At 37.0% G+C, this 19855-nt stretch overlaps 1 protein-coding gene across 1 annotated transcript in view; it reads left to right on the top strand.

Moving 5' to 3' along the window:
* Positions 1–19855, top strand: part of arhgef10 (Rho guanine nucleotide exchange factor (GEF) 10) — a 69004-nt gene that overhangs the window by 14398 nt on the left and 34751 nt on the right. Inside the window, 16 exon segments of the mRNA XM_073869749.1 lie at positions 1410–1781; positions 2482–2772; positions 4650–4686; positions 5746–5846; positions 6096–6152; positions 6552–6739; positions 7903–8019; positions 9772–9883; positions 11220–11329; positions 11410–11487; positions 12775–12954; positions 13263–13379; positions 14835–14927; positions 15579–15749; positions 17398–17567; positions 17662–17827. Coding sequence (XP_073725850.1) covers positions 1410–1781; positions 2482–2772; positions 4650–4686; positions 5746–5846; positions 6096–6152; positions 6552–6739; positions 7903–8019; positions 9772–9883; positions 11220–11329; positions 11410–11487; positions 12775–12954; positions 13263–13379; positions 14835–14927; positions 15579–15749; positions 17398–17567; positions 17662–17827 — 2360 coding nt within the window.

Below are 19855 nucleotides of genomic sequence, written 5' to 3'. Positions count from 1 at the left end.
TGGGCAGAGAGGAGGGCGGGAACCAGCTGTAGACCCAAAATACTACACTTACAGACAAAACCCTAAATTAACTTTGGGCGCACAGAGTGAAAAAGGATGAAATGAGAAAATTTACCACCTTATGTACTCTACTTTCTGGCCATGAAACTGTATTTTGCAATTTTTTTTAAACTTGTCGTTTTGGTGGCTAAATGTGGTGAAATTCCACACATGCATCATCATATGGATTAATGGAGAGAAAAAAAAACTAAAGGCATTTACGATGGTAAATTTTTTAATTATTGAACTGTGTATTCATTAGAATTTAGTATATTTTAATTGTAGACACTTTTGGTCTTTGAATATGAATTGCTTTTAGTGGTGGGCTAAGATTAATAAATGTTTTGCATAATATATGTATGTGTTTTGTCTTTGTATTAAATGTATTAAACACACACACACATATATGTATATATTTCAGAAATATTTTATTTATTTTTATTTATTTATAATTTTTTGATAGGTATAGACGGTTTCATCGAATGCACGTGCGGTGATGCCATTACGCGTTTGGTTGGAACTTTACTTCCGGTTTCTGTTTGTTTAATGGTCTGACTAGTTGCTAAACGTAACTCTTGAACAAATATCTCATCGAAAATAACAAATGTTTTGGTTTCCCAGGTAATCTGTGTGTTGTTTATTTTGCTTGTTATATACATAAACTACTTTAAAAGGTAGTTTATTCTTAGTGGAGTTTACCGGAAGTTACGTGTTTTTTTTTCACAAAAGCCGCTTGTTTACTGCTAGACGTTTTCATCAGACGCACGTACGTTGTCGCTGCTACGTGCCTGGTCAGAACTTTACTTTTGGTTTCTGTTTGTTTAATGACTGTTTGTTTAATTACTAGTGGCTAAAATGATCTCTGGAACAAATAGCGCTTTAGTTTAAAAAATTAAAAATGTTTTGGTTTTCTAAAGACAAGTGGAGACGGCAATAATGGATCACCGCTACGTGAAGGGAGGTTTGGCAGCTTGTTTGTAGTTAACATTGTATACATTATAGTACACATTTTGCTTGTTATCAGAAATAAACTACTCTAGAAGGACTTTGTTGTTATTGATTCTTATCGGAGTTTACCGGAAGTTACGCGTGTTCCACGAAAAACTTTGTTAATGTTGTTACTGCTGAAACCGTCTATATATGTACTATATAAAAATATAAATAAATATACACATGGAAATGTTTCTTAAAACATACATGAATGTATGTTTATACATATAAAAATTACACACAGCACACACACAATATATTATGCAAAAACGCACTTATATTTTTGTATGAGATTAATCGCGATACATTTTTGCCCACCACTACGTTATATCAGGCCTAACTTTTCACTTTTTCACTTTTCTCTATGTCTCTCTTTGTAGTGTTGGATGATGGAGGTGAGAAGTTTGAGTTTGACGACAGTGGTGATGAAGCCCCAGAGGCGGATCGGCTGCCTCCCGACCCTGAGGGAATGTCCGTGCCTCCACCCTCCTCATCGGCAGACCGGGACGCACCCGTGAATGTGACAAGCCCAAACCCGGAGAACTTACTCACCACAGAGGCTGTTCTGCCCCCTCCACCTCACGACTGCCCTGATAATAATACCTCTTCGGCTCATGCAGCATTCCCGCAGGGAGATCTACCACCTCCTCCATCAGAGCTGTGTTATAGTACAGTCGAAGGGCTGCATAGTGACCCCCCTCCACCACCACTAGAGGACGCTACAGGAGCTGCTGTTTACAGTGACCTGGAGGGTGAGTGTCCAATGGGTCGGCTATACGAGTGGTTCATAAAATGAACTGTTTGCAGGTCAAGGTGATGGATAGCATTAAAAGCATGCTTAATGCAAACAATATGCACTTGTTACAAAATAAATGCCCCGACTATGGCCCTGAATGAGATTTCAACATAATTTACTGTAAATCTTATCTACAGCCATCTTGGTGGCAGCCTTCTCTAGGGCTGTCAAAAGATTAATCGCGATTAATCGCATACAAATAAAAGTTTGTGTTTGCATAATATATTTGTGTGTAATTATTATGTATATATAAATACACACATACATGTATATATTAATAATAATCACACACAGTGCACACACACATATATTATGCAAAAAAACTTTTTTTGTATGCGATTAATCGCGATTAATCTTTTGAGAGCCCTTGCCCTCTGCATCCTTGCCTATTTTTAATCCTGATGTGGTTTTCTGAGGCAACATCTGTTATCTTTTTCTTACCCTTATCTTTATCTTCTTAAACCGTTGGTGTGGTGTGAGTTGTCTGTATTATGAATCCCTCACTACAGTCTGTCTTCAGTAGCTGAATATAAAAACTAAACAAACCCCACATGGAAAAGTTTTACTACCTGCGGACGGAAATGCAACTTCCCGCTTTTTTACAAGACATACTGTCTCAGCTTTCCTGATAAGTCACTGTCCTTTTTGACCAATAGGTGACAGAGGTGCCAGTGTGGCTTCCACCAAATCCAAAGTCAGTCCCTACTCTGTGATCGATATCGCCCCTATCCAACAGCAGCTGCTGTCGGAGCAGAATACCCCTCCCTCCTCTCCCCCAGCTACTGATAATGAAAGGGACATTCAGGATGTTCCCGGTAGCCCCGGGTTGGCATCTGGGTATTCTGTGCCAGTGCCCTGCGGTTATGCAACGCCCTCAAATGTGCCGATCATCACACCAACCTACACCACCCCAGTCATCATCCGACACTTCTCTATGGATGAAGATGGTAAAAGAGCGAGATTGTTAACAAATATTATCTTTCTGCTGGCTTTAATGGGGTTACCACACATCTCTCTCTCTCTCTCTCCCTTCCTTCCCTTCACTCAACTCTTGTCTTTCATCCGTCTTTTTCTGAAGCTTTGCCATGAGGAAGTAGGGGATAAATTTAGTTGGCTTTGGCTATGATGAGGTTTCCTGTTTTCTCTAAAGTGTAACAGTAACTTGGACGCTACATTTATTTTGTTTAAATCCAGTGTATTTTTAAATATACATTTATATTTGAATACAGTTAAGTATAGTACAAATATTCACAAAACTTTAGCAATCACCAACTTTCCAAAGCTAGTTTTTGGCTTTGTTTAAATCCAGTGTATGGGTGATTCTCACGAAAACTTGGTTTTAAAAATGTCAAGCATGAAAATGTAAAAATTGCTTAAATTTCCTTTTTTTCCCACCAGACATTGAAAAACAAAGTCTGGAGTAAATGGGAACATTAATTTAAAAACTTTTACTTTTTGTAACATAATTAAAAAAATTAGTCCTAAAAAATCTCATTACCGCAACAGTCAGAAAACATCAACACTGACATATTTTCAAAATGACATGACAAACCTGAAAGAACATAATTTGGAGATTCTGCACATGCATTTAAAATCAAAGTATTATGCTTCTATTAATTAAATTAACATTTAATAAGCATCTGTTGCGGTAATGATAATCAAAATGTCGTGTAAGCATTCTGACAAGACAATATTTCAAATTAACTGTAAATCTTACCTGGTAGCCATCTTGAAGTAACTGGTCCATGTGCTTGGTCACTCAAAATCAAACTTTATTAAAATTCTGTATGTGTGCTAAAACTGTTCTCCAAAAGTGTTGCGGAGGATGAGAACATCCATTTATTTTATTTTTTAAATATTTTTGTGTTAATTTGATTAAATTACAACATAACGCATGTTCAAACACAGCCGGACACATTGCGGTAATGAGAATTTCAGCAGAAAATGAGATAACATTTCCAATTATAAATTCTTATGTTGAAATCACACATTGTGCAAGGTAGAACACAGTATTGTGTTAATTCTGATGCTTTTTAATGGTACTATATTACACATTTTAAAGCTAAAATCATTAGTGCCGTGGTGTTTCAATGGTTTCGTGAGATCACCCGTATATTTAAATATACATTTATATTTGAATATAGTCAAGTACAGATTTTGCACTAACTAAAATGACTTATTTTATGCGTATTATTCATTTTTAATTCCTTAAAACAATACAGTACTTCAATTGGGAATTATAATTTAGTTTTATCTATTAGTTTTATAATGCACAAAAGTAATTAGCATGGTCTCCATTACAGATTTGCCCAAAACTTTTAAAATGTTTATTAAACATTGATAAAACCTATTGCGTAATTATTCTGTGTCTGTGCTATTTTAAGATAAGTCAATCAAAAAACCGTGGCGACGGATGTTGGTAGCTTAACGTTTATCGCAGCCACCGCACTAACCATTATTTTTAATTGAAGCGCGAGACGCGAGCATGTTATCCAAGCATTCATTTTATTCAATATACAGGAGTCTCTGTAAATTGACACGTTTTCATTAGGTGGATTTTCAATTCGCAATTTCATTTGAAGGCTATTAAAATGCAACTATCATATCTTTAGTTTTAATAGGAAGCTCTATCGTCCCCTTGTGGCGTAATGATGTCTGATCTGTAAATCTCAACCAAAGTAAAGAGGATTTTCATTATTAAGATACAGTGTAATTTCTTAGAATCTTGTGAACATGCTTTCGTTATATATGTTGAATGTATTTATCTGTAAGTGTACAGTTATCTGTTAATGTACAGTATGAACTGTTGTGATGTGTCCTACAGTGACTGTGGGTGTAACAGGACAAACTCCAGTTGACAGGTGAGTGATACAGTACTGTTTATTACATCTAATGATTATTGATGATTTTTATATGAATGTATGAACATATACAGGTCAATGATGTGACGTTAATTATTTTGTGTCCGTATGGTTCGTATGCAAAAGGGTTAAAATTTCAAAATAAATTTGCAGATTACTTGCATACATTCTCTATTTTTTAAGACCAAGTCTGAAATTACTGGTTTTATTTTATTTTTTAAAGAATATTTGCGGGATAATTGCAAAAATGTCAATGTGGTGTAACCAGTCTGTGTCAATTGGTGTAACTAGTATTACTTTTTTTATTAAAATATAAATATATTCATAAACAAATGTGGAATAAAATATAATCATCTAGTTTAGTGTAATATGATTTTTTTTACATACATTTTTATATAATTTGTCAAAGATTATTTAGGAAACAGCTGTTTTCAGCATATGTCCGGACAAATATTACAAAAACGCATGAAAATTTACATTTAGAAATAACTAATAAAATGATATTTAAAAAAAATGTATGATTACGCTTACATGCCATCAAGGTGGATAAAATATTTAATATTTTTCATTCTTAAGCGCAATTGGCGGTTACACCATTTGACATTTTCAGGTCCATTCAGTCTTAACTTTCATAAAAATGCTGCAAATGTATTGCATAAAATTAAGATAAATACACTATGTGCTATAAAATAAACCTGATGCATGCTTTTTAAAGTTTTTTAAAAAGATTTTTGAATTTCTTATCTTGCCAAATCATTTTTGTCACCGACCCATAAATGTTTGCTTGCTTGTGAATTTGTGTGTTTTTTGTTTGCACGCTCCTGTACAGTTCACACATACCTTTAACGTAATTGTGGCTTTATGTAAATTTAGCCCGTCACTTATTACAATATTAGATGATTATGGTCATAAATGAATCAGATATTAATAATATTTTCCCAATATAGTTATTAGAGAATTGAAGCAGTAATTTTTTGACAGCTGTAATTTGAAAACTGCATCTTTTACAAAGGGGGATATTTAATGGGGAAGTGTTTCTTTTCTTTTTTTAACTGAAAGTTATTCATCCAGTGTTTTTAGTGAAGAGTGTCCAGTCATCAAGGAGGAAGATGCTCTTACTAAATGGGTGTCAGATCCAGCAAACACAGCCTGGATGGAAAGTAAGTGCTTACGATTTTGCTTGGCTGATACACAAATATATTGGTTCCTCAGTGTCCCATGAGATTTGTGAATGTGCATGTATGTATAAAGTCTTGCTCAGCTGTGTTTCCTGTTTCTGAAGAGAATCCCAGACATTTCCTTCCCTTTGACTGAAGAAATACTCCTCCAGACAAACTGTAACACTCACAAAGAAGCGCTTTGATTTAGTTTTACAAGATTGTTTGCCTGTTTTTATTTTTTTACTTAAGGCCCAGATGAAGTGATTTATGATGACGTACCAAGAGAAAACTCTGGATCCACCACAGGTCTGTTCATCTAATCTTTTTGTACATTGACTATGCAAAGCGTTTGATGCTAAAGTTGTTTATACACCAGCCAGTGGTGCTCGCTTACAAATCGTTGCATGCTTTATTTTTAGCACAAAAACCTGCATCGTATTTACCTCTCACCCACGTTGCATTTTAATGCAGGTTTTTTTGGTGCATGTTTGCATTTGCATGTTGATGACACTACAAGCAGGCACAATTCAATGTTAGTGAATAGCCCAATGGAAATGTGAGCGTAATAGAAACTGAGAGTAAATATGGCCTGTCAGCAGTTAACATTAATAAATGTCATGTGACTTACAACTCTGTCGCTGTCGCTCATGTCATGAGGTGTAGATTACAGGCTGCTTCTTTATAAATGTATAAACTGTCTTATAGACCCAGATGAGATGATCTATGATGATGTGGATTTCGGGGAGGAGGGTGGCAGCAGCTCGCCTGACATCGGCTGGAGTTCCAGCGAGTTTGAGAGTTATGAGGAAGCAAGTGACACAGAGAACGGACATGGAGAAAACGGCCTGCCTGATGCATTTGTTAGGGGTCGCACGCCCAGCAAGAAAACACATGTATGTATTTAAACGATTAATACTTCTCTCTCTCAGTCTAAACCTCTCTTTATCTCATTTTATAAAACGGTTACTTCCAGTCCTCTATTCTGATTGGTTAATAGCTGTGTTACGATAAATAACAGTTGTGACCCTTGCACCCAATGGTTGTGTGTATCACTGTGCAGCACCCTCAGTCGGTCAGGGATTATTTTGTCCAGTGGTAGGAAGACCGTATATTCTGTGTTTTATAAAAGCAATAAGGTACTTGAGGCTAAAGTCTTGTTTATACTCGACGCATCCACATGAGCGTGTTGGTGCACGTGCCAAAAATGACAAAGTGAGCTGTCGTGTGCGCGAGGTGTGCACTTCAATTTTTGTAGCTGACTTGCAGTGCATGTGTTCACTACTCACTGGGGTGGGTTAAATGCAGACGTCATGCTTGACAAGCATGTCACTTTGACTTTCAGCACGTCACTTTCAATAGTTGCCCAGAGCATTGACATTGTCATGTTTCATGTCATTTATTTAAACATATGTGGTCAATCATATGTTTTTTTATGTCTTATACTGATATTGAAAAAGCAGTGAGGCTGATATAACACATGTGTAATTACAGTAAAAATAAACATTAAAAAGTAGGGCTGTCAAACGATTAATTGCGATTAATCACATACAAAGTAAAAGTTTGTGTTTTCATAATATATATGTGTGTGTGTACTGTGTGTATATATTATAAATGTGTGTGTATTTATATATATAAAATAATTACACAGTGCACACACATAAGTTATGCAAAGGACTTTTGTTTTGTATGCGATTAATCGCGATTAATCGTTTGACAGCCCTATTAAAAAGTGAATAATGATTGGTCATTTTACTGTTGGCTTCACAAGTGTCTTTATATTACACGCAACTAATTTAAGGAACAGAAAGATTTATTGGCTAATAAAAAAAATTAACGGCAGATGCCGATAATTCAAATATTACACATACTGCTTCAGCCACTGCAATATATCGGTCTACCTCTACATATTACACAGTTTCTCCTTTTAGGAAAGTCTTACATAAACACTGGAAGAAATTTCATTTTTTGGTGAACTGTTAAAAAATGAATTCCAGTGTAAGACGATGAAGGAATGATGGAGGCCGTGTGCAGTAACTCGCTCTCTGCTTCCGTTCAGCTCTCTGAAGATCTGGTGCGTTTGAAAGAGCATTATGAGAGAAAGATGCGAGATCTCATGGCAAACACAGTGGGGACGGTAGAGGTGCAACAGCTCAAACACAAACACGAGCTGAAGGTAAAAGGTCGACGGCTGTCGGTCTTACTGGATTGACGGCTCTTTCCTCTATTGGTGTTAGTGTGGTGGTGGGGCTTCCTCTGTTCAAACCCCAAATCCCTTCACCGCCGTCCCCACTAAGCTTCTGTTGTGTGTCTGTACAGTACATCATGGCTGTCTTCATTTTTGGAGAGTGACTGTCATTCATACTCTTCTGTCTAATTTTTTCCCCTGTGTTCTTTGCATGATATTTATGTATTGTTGACATATAACTCTTCCTAAGTGACTGCCACCGCAGAGCAAAACCAAAAAATACAGAGAGCAAGCGACCAACAAAATGTCTCTTTGCTTGTAGTGGTTTAAGGTAGGAAAATAAATCATTGTCATTTATTGCAATTGGTTAAAGGTTATGTAGAATGTAAAACTGTGTTTATCTAGGCATAAATGAATAATAAGAGTTATTATCATGAGCCTTAAACACGATTGTTTCCTTCTAATGTAAACCTTGACCGCTGGAAAACACTAAGTTAGACATTAAATTAAGTACAATGTTGTTACAGTGCTAAAAACAAAGTTGTGACTGCTGAGTTAGCGCTATATGCTAGTTAATGCTATATGCTAGTGTTTAGCCTGAAGTTCTACTATTGACATTACAGTTACGTTTTGCAGGTTCATACTTAAAAAAACACAAAGTTACCACTCAGAAACTTACCACTCCAATCTCCAAACAATTGATTATTCCTCAAAATCTGTATCTTCATCTGATACAGACTCAAACATAAGGTCTGTTTGCACACACACAAAGCTACTGAAGGAGCTGCTCAGAGAAACAACCAATCAGAGCAGAGCTCAACATTATTATTCATGACCCTTTCAAATAAGCTAATAATAGACCTTTTGATTCTGGGGACAAATCTTAGGGTTGTAAATGGACATTTAAAACCTTCTCTGGATCATTTTTGCACATAAAAATGCCACATACACCTTATGTAGATATTTGAGAACAACCTAAAGGGGACATATCATTAAAATTTGACTTTACCATGTTTAAGTGCTATAATTGGGTTCCCAGTGCTTGTATCAACCTAGAAAATGTGAAAAAGATCAAACCAGTAACTTGGTTTTGGTAAACCATTCTCTGCAAGCATGTGAAAAATTAGGTCATTGAAATTTGGCTCCCCTTTTGATGTCAGGAGGGAATAATACCGCCCCTTAATCTGCACTATCCAACCACGGCACTGTCATTTAGTGCAGTGATCAGCTCATTTGCATTTAAAAGGACACACCCAAAAACAGCACATTTTTGCTCACACCTACAAAGTGGCAATTTTAACATGCAATAAATGATCTATATGGTATTTTGAGCTAAAAGTTCACATTTCTACTCTGGAGACATTTTACATCTTTAAAAAGTCTTGTGAAATGTCCGATTTATCATATTGTATATGTTGTACATGCTGTTTTAGAGATAGAGTAAGTAAATCTTATGGCAGGGTTCGACTGACATTATGACTGCCTGCAGTTGTGGTCTCTGTCTCCCTCTGTTTCATTTACCCATCAGTCATGTGATCTGTTGTCAGCGTAACATCTTTTCATTGTCGGGTTGTTTGTTCATAACTCAGACCATCATTTAGCTTGATGCATGTTTAGATCTTGTGTCTTCTCCATGGCGTGTGGGTTCATCTCAAAACTAACGCCTCTCAAAGTGAATATGAAGCGTTTAAGTGGTGGTGATGCAGAACTCACAGCTGAATGATGGATGTTGTGCAACAGATGCAGAGGCTTGTAAAAGCAGCCAAAGATGGAACTAAAGACGGTCTACAGAAAACCAAAGCCGCAGTGAGAAAGGGCCGATCTTTCATCCGCACCAGATCTCTCTGTCAGGGTAAGACCACAACAGACAGCTCATCATTTATGTGACGTGTGTTTGGCAAAATGAGTCGGAATAAGCTAATTTTCAAAAATGTGTTATTGATATTTTGACATTCTCTATTAAAAAACTTCAAAATTATGTTTGATTTGTTGGAATCTGAAAAAATGGCAGAACTACATCTGTTTGAAGTTGATGAGAAAAATCAAGTATTTTTAAGAGTTAAAAATAGGGATGCACGATATATCGGCCGACATGACGTTATCGGCCGATAACTGCTTATTTTTAATAGTATCGGTTATCGGTCTGATAGCAAAATTAGGCAGATAAATGAAAGCTGATAAATTATGGATTATTTTGGTTTGTTGAACCACTTCACTTGCTCATTGCTGGCCATGTGGAGTTTTGATTAGTGCTTTCTGTGACATAGCACGAAGATGACACGTGTTGCGGGCTTAAGAAGAGTATGCTAGTCTAGCGCAAAGACAAGATGTCCGCGGTCTGCGAGTTTTTCATTGTGAAAATAATATGAATATTTATCGGCCAATAGATATCGGTTATCGGCCCCCAAATTTTAAGAGTTATCGGTATCGGCCAAAATTTCCATATCGGTGCATCCCTAGTTAAAAAGAAAAACAAAACACATCCATTCCTTAAAATCACTATAAAACTAATAGATTAAGCACACACAAAGTTAAAAACAACACTGTAGGAAAAATATATGTTTAATTTTTTTCTTTCTTTTATTGTTTGATTAACATTAAGACAGACAGCTTTAGGATCTACTGCATGGATCTAATATAATGGTACACATCAGATATTTTTTCCAACAGTTAAACAAACATTCACTTAAGACATAACAGATTATATCTGCGTGAATTATTGTCAAAACATATATTTTAAATCTGTAATACTGTGTAAATGTCTATATATCGGGACGCATGCTCGCGCGTCAGTGCATGCTTTGAATCTGTCAGTCAGCACAAGGAAGATCGGATTCATGTCTTATTTTTCTTAATAAATATTTTAACATCAAACAAGTACTGCACTCTATTTTCTAATTCCTGCATGCAAAATGTCACACGCATTTTTGTATTCGATTAAGCATTTGGGACAGTGCACCTTTGAGAAAATGTACAAATAAAGATCATTTTAGATGTTTAATGACTGTTTAGAGCATTGGGATTGCTAGACGAGGGCTTAATGTACTTATTTTTATTTTGACCAAAATTGACATTTATACTTTCTTTTGCCTCTGGCACAAAATTAGACGGTGCGCGTTCTGACTCATTTTGCCAGCACAGGTCACAAATGCTTTTTATTTCATGTGATATTTATACATTTTCTTTAGAGAAGAAACCCAGCTGCTTTGATGAAGATTCGGATCTTTTCATTGAGGTGGAGTGTTTTAATGTGGACCCAGTTTTGGGGCCCGCACCCGATGGACTCTCTCAGCACCAGGTAGTGTCATAAATAAACACATGCAGCTTTCATAGATTCAAATATTCCCATAGTATGTGCTTAATTGTGTGTATGAGCAGGTAATGAGAAGATGCATTCTGGAGATGATTCTAGAGAGTGAGAAGAACTATCTGGAAGCTCTTAAGAGGATTTTAGAGGTTTTTACCATTTTTTTTCTGTATTTAGTGTAACAGTTATGTTTTATGAATGCATTTTCCTTTAAAAAAATCATTATTAGACGGATATTGTTGTAGAGTGCTGCAGGGAATTAAGTATTTTTGTAGGCAAAACCTAGAAGCGAGTTAGCATTTTAACACTTACGGTTCCAACACCCCGAAGTCAATGGATTTTTTGAATTGGTTAAACTCTTTTAAAAAGATCTTGGGTTAACACAAGCCCAAAATGTTTTTACGTTTTATTCTACAACATAAAACACACCAACACTGTGACTTTTAAAGCTTCACTGAATCTTTAAAGGGGTGGTTGCTAACAAGTTGCTACATGGGACTTTTAACTTCATCATGCATGAAGATCACAAAAACAACACAACATGGGCTTAAATCCTGAGAAAGATTCATCCACAGAGTATTTCTTTATCAGGAAACCTGTTTTAAACATGTTTAATAAAGTTTGAAAGAGCTGTCTGGAGCTTGGTTGACATTGATGTCGCTTGTAGCCTAATACTGAGTTTATGAGGCGTCAAGCACGAGTGATTTCAATGTTAAGTCAATGTGGAGGTCTCGCGCCGCGAATGAGGCATTTAGCGCAGCGTGGTAGACACGATTCTGCCTCATTTGCGTGTCTAGTTCGCGTGAATGGCGCGAATTGTGGTTTCCGTGGCAAACGTTTGTATCATAAACTTTAGCTAAACACGAAAGAGCTTATTTTATTTTTTGTGATAATCCAAAAGTCTTTGGCAAAAATAGGTTGGCGAGGCAAACCAGTGGCCCGCTAACTTCCGGGTTGCCTACAAAAATACCTCATCCCTGCAGCACTCGATTACATTTACAATATAGTAATGCCTCTTATACCTTTTTTTTAAAGCAATAGTTCACCCAAATATGACATTTCTCATAATTTACTCATCCTCATGTCATCCCAGATGTAGGCTTTTGTTTCTTTAGTTAAACAGAAACCAATAATTTTTTATGGGGCTCATCATGGCGAATCTCCAACATGCATCCATCCAGACTCCAGTGCGTTAATATGTCTTGTAAACCGGAATACAACATATTTTGAGGTTATTTAGCGATCAATACATCGCATATCAATGGCAATGTACAGATCTTTGCTGTAAGCTCAAATATGGCGGCACATCGGTAACATCAAATCTCCCATGTGTGTCTTATGATATGATATGCATATGAAAACTAGACACAAGGGTGAGTAAATTACCAAAATATTCATATTTGGATAAATCTAATTGAATTATCTGTTTATCACAGCAATATGAAAAGCCGCTGTCCGAGATTGAGCCACGGTTAGTGAGCGACCGTAAGCGTAAGGTGATGTTTTATCGAATCCGTGAGATCCTGCAGTGCCACGCCCTGTTCCAGATGGCGCTGGCGAGCCGTGTGTCTGACTGGGACGAGTTGGAGATGATCGGAGATGTTTTTGTAGCATCGGTAAGAAGTCTTTGCAGCATTGGTGGTTTTATGATACAAAATGGATGGATTTATTTAGAAAAGTAACAGTATCTTTCTGCTTCTTATGCCGTGTTTGGCAAAGAAAAATTCATGGCGCAAATCGCACACCACACCCTCCATCTAAGTTTCTACATGCATAAACCCTCTCCACCCATAACCAGCTGTGAGAGGTGTGTGTGTGTGGCAAAAACCTATCTGCAACTGTCTCAAAAAAGCAACATGGTTTTACTGTCAATCTCAGGTCATGACTTTGCTCTCACCTCCATCTTTGTCTCTCTTTCCTGCAGTTTTCTAAGTCCATGGTGTTGGACGCATACAGTGAATATGTGAATAACTTCAGTCTGGCGATGGGAGTGGTGCGGAAGGCGTGTGCTGCCAAGCCCTGTTTCCTCGAATTCCTTAAGGTCAAACATCCAAAAATTATTAAATATACAGTATTTAGAATAGAAGATATAGTTTAATTGTCTTAATAAATTGATTGTAATCTATAAAATAGTATATACTTTCTCTTTGGCTGTCAGACATTTAGTTAATTAAAATGATGAATAACAAGCATCATATTAAACAAGACATGCCTTTCCAGCTTATATGGAAATAAAAAGAAGTATATATAAGGGCAGAAGTTACAATACATGACATACCTGTAAGGAATTTGCAATAATAATTGTGCTTCAAATTGCGCAAATTGAAAATGCGCCCAATGGAAACACGGCAATTTTGCATAAACTCCAATATATCGCAAAAAAGTTTTTACACTCGAGTGAAAAAGGAATTTATCGCAAAACTGTTTTTTTTTTATGCATTTACAGAGGTCAGTGGACAAGACAAAAGAGGTGTGTTTTCCACTTTTGTGGCATCACAAGAACTGACAAGCGTATGACATCAAAATACCACAAAACAATTCGGCAGTCGACTGCTCTGTATGCTTTCAAGTCTTCTTGCTGTATTTTTATGTCATTCCCATATCGGTTGGCGCGGCGCCATATGAAGTCAAACACACACGACGGCATGGTTTTTGGGATGACATATCGCAGGACCACAAATCATGTTTTAGTCACATAACATTGGTTAATGGAAACACCGTCATTTCGCAGTAGTTTTTTGTCTACATTTAGAAAATTTCGCTAATGCTTGGAGCAAATCTTTAATTGAAATTAGTAAAATAGTGACATCGTTAATATTGTTGCCAGGCCATCATAATGAAAGCTTTATTAAAGAGCACCTATTGTTCGATTCACGATTGTACATATTAACAGCAAAAGGTACATTTCACAAAGTAAACGATTACGCAAGTTATTGTCTCCAAAGTAAATCTCTTTTCTTGGACTACAACAAACACACAGATTGTTGGCAACAGTTTACTTCCTGAGCCTGTTGATGTGGACACGACCGACATTATCATAATTCCTCCCGCTTTGGCTCTCAGCCCTGTAAGTTAACTCCTGTTAGCATTGCATTGTGAGCGAATATTTCAAACATGGTAAGGAGCGTCACATTTTCAGCTGATGTCAGAGGTATTCAGGTCAATCACAACGTATAGATTAGCTGTCCAATCAGGGACACAGAGCTTTTTAGAACGATGAGTTTTGTATAAACCACACAAACACATTTTATTATACCAAATACACAAAATAACATTGTTTTTTTGCAATGAAATAGGTTCCCTTTAAACGCTTTGGTGTACACGTCGCTTGGTGTACAGTACACGTACATGAACCAACAGGGTGACAGTGGCAAGGAACCAAAACTCGAAAATTGAGAAAAACCTTGTAGTTAGCGCTGTAATTGAATTTTTTTTGTCACATTGTTGAGAGTTCATTGGTCTATAATGACAAGCTATGTTTGCATTGTGTTAACAGCAACGTCAGGAGACCAGTAAAGACAGACTGACGCTTTACGGGCTGATGATGAAACCTATTCAAAGATTTCCTCAGTTCATATTGCTGCTGCAGGTGAGTTTTGTACACATACACTCGTATACATCCTTACATACTCATATACACACTGACCCCAACACACACACACACACACACACACACACACAATTTTACGTACTTATATGTCCACACAATGTTAATTTTTCATCATTAAAGGCTGATTTCACTCACTGTTTTTAATCTTTGACATGACTTTACTCAGTCAATTTTAAAGATATTACGTTTTTATTTTTACAGAATGATGAATGTTTTTTACATTATGTAGGATGATGTAAAAAAAAAGTAAATCACGACATATGACATATCTCCTAGGTTCCTCTTTCTTCTAATTTAGTAAGGGCACAGATTTAATTTTGCGTTTACATTTTTATTAATGATTTTAATTGAAATGCAGGCATTTGATTTTGGACCGGTATTGTGTTTTGAGGATATTTTGGTAAAAAAAATGACTCGTTGCCCAGAAGGGGGCGCCACTTTCTTTCTGATCCACATTAGAATTAAATTCACATTGGAGTCAATTTTATGTGGAGATGGTTGTAAGTTCATGAACATCGATTTCATAGAGGTTTTAGTTTATCTTTTATTTTGTTTTTCAACAGTTCAGCAAGTTCTTTGCACAGGCCGATCTTGTTAACGGTGTTTATTGTCTTCTGGATCTCTTTGCAGGACATGTTAAAAAACACACCAGTGGGACATCCCGACCGCCTTCCGCTTCAAATGGCCCTCACTGAACTGGAAACGCTTGCTGAAAAACTAAACGAGAGGAAGAGAGAAGCTGATCAGCGCTGTGAGATCAGACACATTGCTAAGGCTGTAAATGAGCATTACCTTAACAAGGTAAAGTTAAGAGGTGCAAACTTTGCGTGCGTGCGTGTATGTGTGTGTGTACCTGGTATTCATCACGCTGTGGGGACCACATTATAGGTATACCGGTAAATTGTTGACTTTGAGGGGTCATTTTTAGGTCTGTATATGGTGTTGTGTGTGTGTACAGGTTTATCTATATTGTAATTGTGTGCTTGACCTGATTTTGCCAAATAAGATAGGTCCCTGTGGCAACACAGTTTGTTGACCCAGGAGCAACATTTCTATAAAAAATCTTAAACACAATGTATCCCTTAAATCCGACAGAAATTGTGAATAACAAAAACAAAATGGAAACACACCTAACCCTGGTTTTAAGCCTACATTTTTACAATAACTGTAAACTTATGTTGTCCCAGGGATTTTGACCCAGGAAAGTCTTACTTGGTGAAAACAGGAAGGCATATGTGTAAGGGCTAGTATGATAATAAATATTAACGCAACCAAGTTTTTGAGGACATTTTACTTCTCCTAACTAGATCACAATGCTCATGAAGTATTTCTACACACACTTAAGTTTTTAGGTTGATAAAAGGAGGTCAAATGTTGACTTAGTACTAAGTTATGGCCGTAAACTGAACTATTTTGAGAAGTAAACACCATCTGGGGCTCCAGTGTCGATTTTGCTAATCTTGGCACCCTGTAACTGCCTTGCTCTTTTTTCTTTTCTCCTGCAAGGGTCCATTTTTGGAGACCCGTCCGTATCCGCAAAGTTCAGCACCAGATCCAACCCGTCACCCGTGATAATATCAAAATTAAATCCGTGCCCGTGATAAATCACACATGCTAAAATCATTCAAATTAAAGTGCCACCTTTCTCAACATCACAACAGTTTCATGAATGGGCTAATGAAACAGGCTTAAGTGCGCTTTGTTTTGCGCTATTCAAGTAGCCTACCATCGGCACCTAAATAGGTTATGGAACCTGATAACTATACGCAAATAGACTAATAGATTAATGAAAAAAAAACAAGAAAAAATATAACCTCGTATTACACCACACTTTCTCCACACATCTGAGTTTGCCTTTAAAGACTCGTTGTCATCAATTGTATATACTCCACTTCCCAACTTTACTTTTATTTCATCCATAGCTACTCTCCTGCAAGGCTCGCTCCAACTAAGCTACGAAAAGCATCAACAAAAGTCGCACTGTGGTGGTGACGTGATGGGTCAAATGCCATATCGTTGTTGTGTATGTGTAATAGTAATTTAGACATACAAATATTGCACACATCTGTGAATTTTGGGAATGTCACAATCCACCCGTTTTAGCCAATTTTATGCGGGCATGTATGATTATTTTTGCATTTACATTTGTGCATTTGGCAGATGCTTTTATTCAAAGCGAATAACAGCGCATGAGTTAGAGCCCTTAACCTTTTGCGCTGCTAATGCAATGTCTTACCACTGAGCTATACAGCACATTCGATCTTATTCAGCCCTTGCACACACATTTGTTTCGGCCCACTGCTGTTTAAGCTCTGTGTCAACTGTGCGGATGGTAACTTTGATGAAGTAGCACTCTTAAATATTTCATCCTTAGCTCAATCGTTTTATTGCTGTTTCTGCGTCTTTCTCCATCCTTCTCTCTCTCTTTCTCGACTCTCTTTCTCACAAGTTGCTGAGCAGTGGTAGCCGATATCTGATTCGTTCTGATGACATGGTGGAAACTGTTTATAATGATCGCGGGGAGATCATTAAGACTAAAGAACGGCGAGTCTTTCTTCTGAATGATGTGCTCATGTGTGCCACCCCCAACCAGCGGTGAGATACATCACACGCACATCTGTAACACAACGTAATGTGTCATTTAGATAGTTACTGATCAAACTGCTTTTCTCCAGCGGTCTTCACAGGAGGGTGTGAATGTAGGAGCCGCAAGTGAAGGTCTTCCCACAGGACAAAGGTTTCTGCTCAAGTGGAGTGTGCCGTTGAGTTTTGTAGAAGTTGTGGAGTTCGGCTCCAGCGAGGAGATGGGCGACACTGGACGATTTCCACCCACACACTCGGGAGAAAAAGTCGTCATCAATGCGAAACCTAATAAGTTACAAACACAGAAACATTCGTGCAAATTAAGACACATAGACTCTGTGTAAAGACAATTTAATGGTGGATTTAATTGAAGCTTAAAATCTGATAAAGGATTATTTCAGTAGGTATCGCCAATTCTGATTTGATGATAAAAATATCTTATATGGGATAATGATGGTTAAGGTTTTGTACAGCTTACTCAAGAATTGTCCAGTGAACTTCAACTCCCCAGACTACCATGGTGTCCTTGAACAAGAAATTGCATAATATATCACCGTATATCGTGCATTAGTCATTTTGGATAAAAAATAACAGCTAAATAAAAAATAGGATTATAGCAATAGAAGGAAGTGTTTGGAGTGATATATATCATGCACCATCCTCAAAACAACAATGCACTGCCGTTATTTTTAAATGTACAAGAGCACAGATTGACATTTACAAGTAAAGCAGTCCGTAGATATTCAGAAAAACATGTGGTCAGAGTTTACTGTAAATGTCAACACTTTCAGATAAAGATGTTAGAGATTATTCCATGGAAAATATGACTGTGAAGAAACTGGCGTTAGACACAGTGGGTCTCATTCACTAAGCATTTGTAAAGAACAAATTTGTGGGTAAAATGTGCATATGCACGTTTTCTCGAACAAACCCTAATTCAACAAAAACTTTCGTACTAAAATTTCTTCCAAATGTACAAAAAAATGCAAGAACAACATATGCCACACGTATACAATACATATAATGACAGTCCTTCACGCTTTGTTTCCTCACTTTTTTAAATATCTATGAAAATGTTTGCTTCATTCCTAAGGAGGGGTTGCTCTCAACTTTTTAAGCGCCAATGCTTGCGTCAGCCAAACAGATCGCTTTATGCAAATAACCTAGTGCGAGCCAACCAATTACGTTAATGCAAGACCAGAGCATGCGTTGCGGCCATTGTGATTGGCTGTTGGACACGCTTCAGACAAGCCTTTCGTCGAGCGTTAACGATTTCGCCCCATGTGAATGTACCGTTACAGAAATTTTGAACCTAAAAGTTATTGATGGGAAAATGTTATAAGCTATCAGAGACAAAAAAAATAAAATGAGTCAGAAAGGCTGTATTTACATTGTTGTGCTAATTTTGCAAGCTAGAGATTTTTGTTTGGTTTGGGAAATCATGGTTTAAATGAAAGCATGTTGAGGTTTTCCATGAATGAGACATGATGCATAATTGCTTAAAAGCCTTGTGGATGTCCTCACTAAGGCCGTCTTGTTTTGTGTGGTTTGGAGAAGTTGGGTCACACTGACTCATGATATTTAACAAAAGGGAAATGACTGTTTTTCCTGTTGTGTGTGTGTGCTTTATTCAGCACAGCTGCGAGCCAAAAGAAAAAGACTACAATGGGATTTTACAAGACATTTTTGTAAAACCCACACTTTAATCGCAAAGTCCTACAGGACCAACCGGATGCTTGTTTGACCTTTTATAGGTTAAGACACAAATGCCGAAACGCGCTGGGATCACTGCTTGTTCCTCTCTAATGTCTTTAGGAGAAAAAATCTCCTATCTGCGAGATTTTAAAGACTAGTTGTGTCATTACTATGGCTACTGAAAACAAGGTCTGTTTGCAGGAACTACTGATGCAAACCACAGCTCTTGAATTTCTCTTTCTTTCTTTCTTTCTTTCTTTCTCTTGCTCTAATTTTCCAAACCTAATTAGGCGTAAAAAACAACATTACTGGAAGGTGATGTCACTGTTAGGGACACATTGTGAAAAGTAACAAAAAATTTGGAATTAGAGATTGCATTTGTGTATTTATCCAGAGCAACTTGCTAATGCGGAATACAAAAATACAAGAGAAACACTAAGGCAGACTGAACCGTAATTTTTAATTATTAAAAAAAGATGTAGTTTGTGGATTAAGTTTATGCATTGAAATGTGGTTAAATAAGCAAGGGATGAAGGTTGAATACTTAAGGAAGCTGACGGTATATGAAGAAAGCTAACTAAGCACACAAATCTGTGAGTCACAGCTTATGGGGGATTCTCACGAAAACT

This window comes from Misgurnus anguillicaudatus, chromosome 7 (genome assembly GCF_027580225.2).
Source record: "Misgurnus anguillicaudatus chromosome 7, ASM2758022v2, whole genome shotgun sequence".
Classification (NCBI taxonomy): domain Eukaryota; kingdom Metazoa; phylum Chordata; class Actinopteri; order Cypriniformes; family Cobitidae; genus Misgurnus; species Misgurnus anguillicaudatus.
The sequence above is the reverse complement of the archived record's forward strand: the minus strand, read 5'-3'. Positions and strand labels throughout refer to the sequence as shown.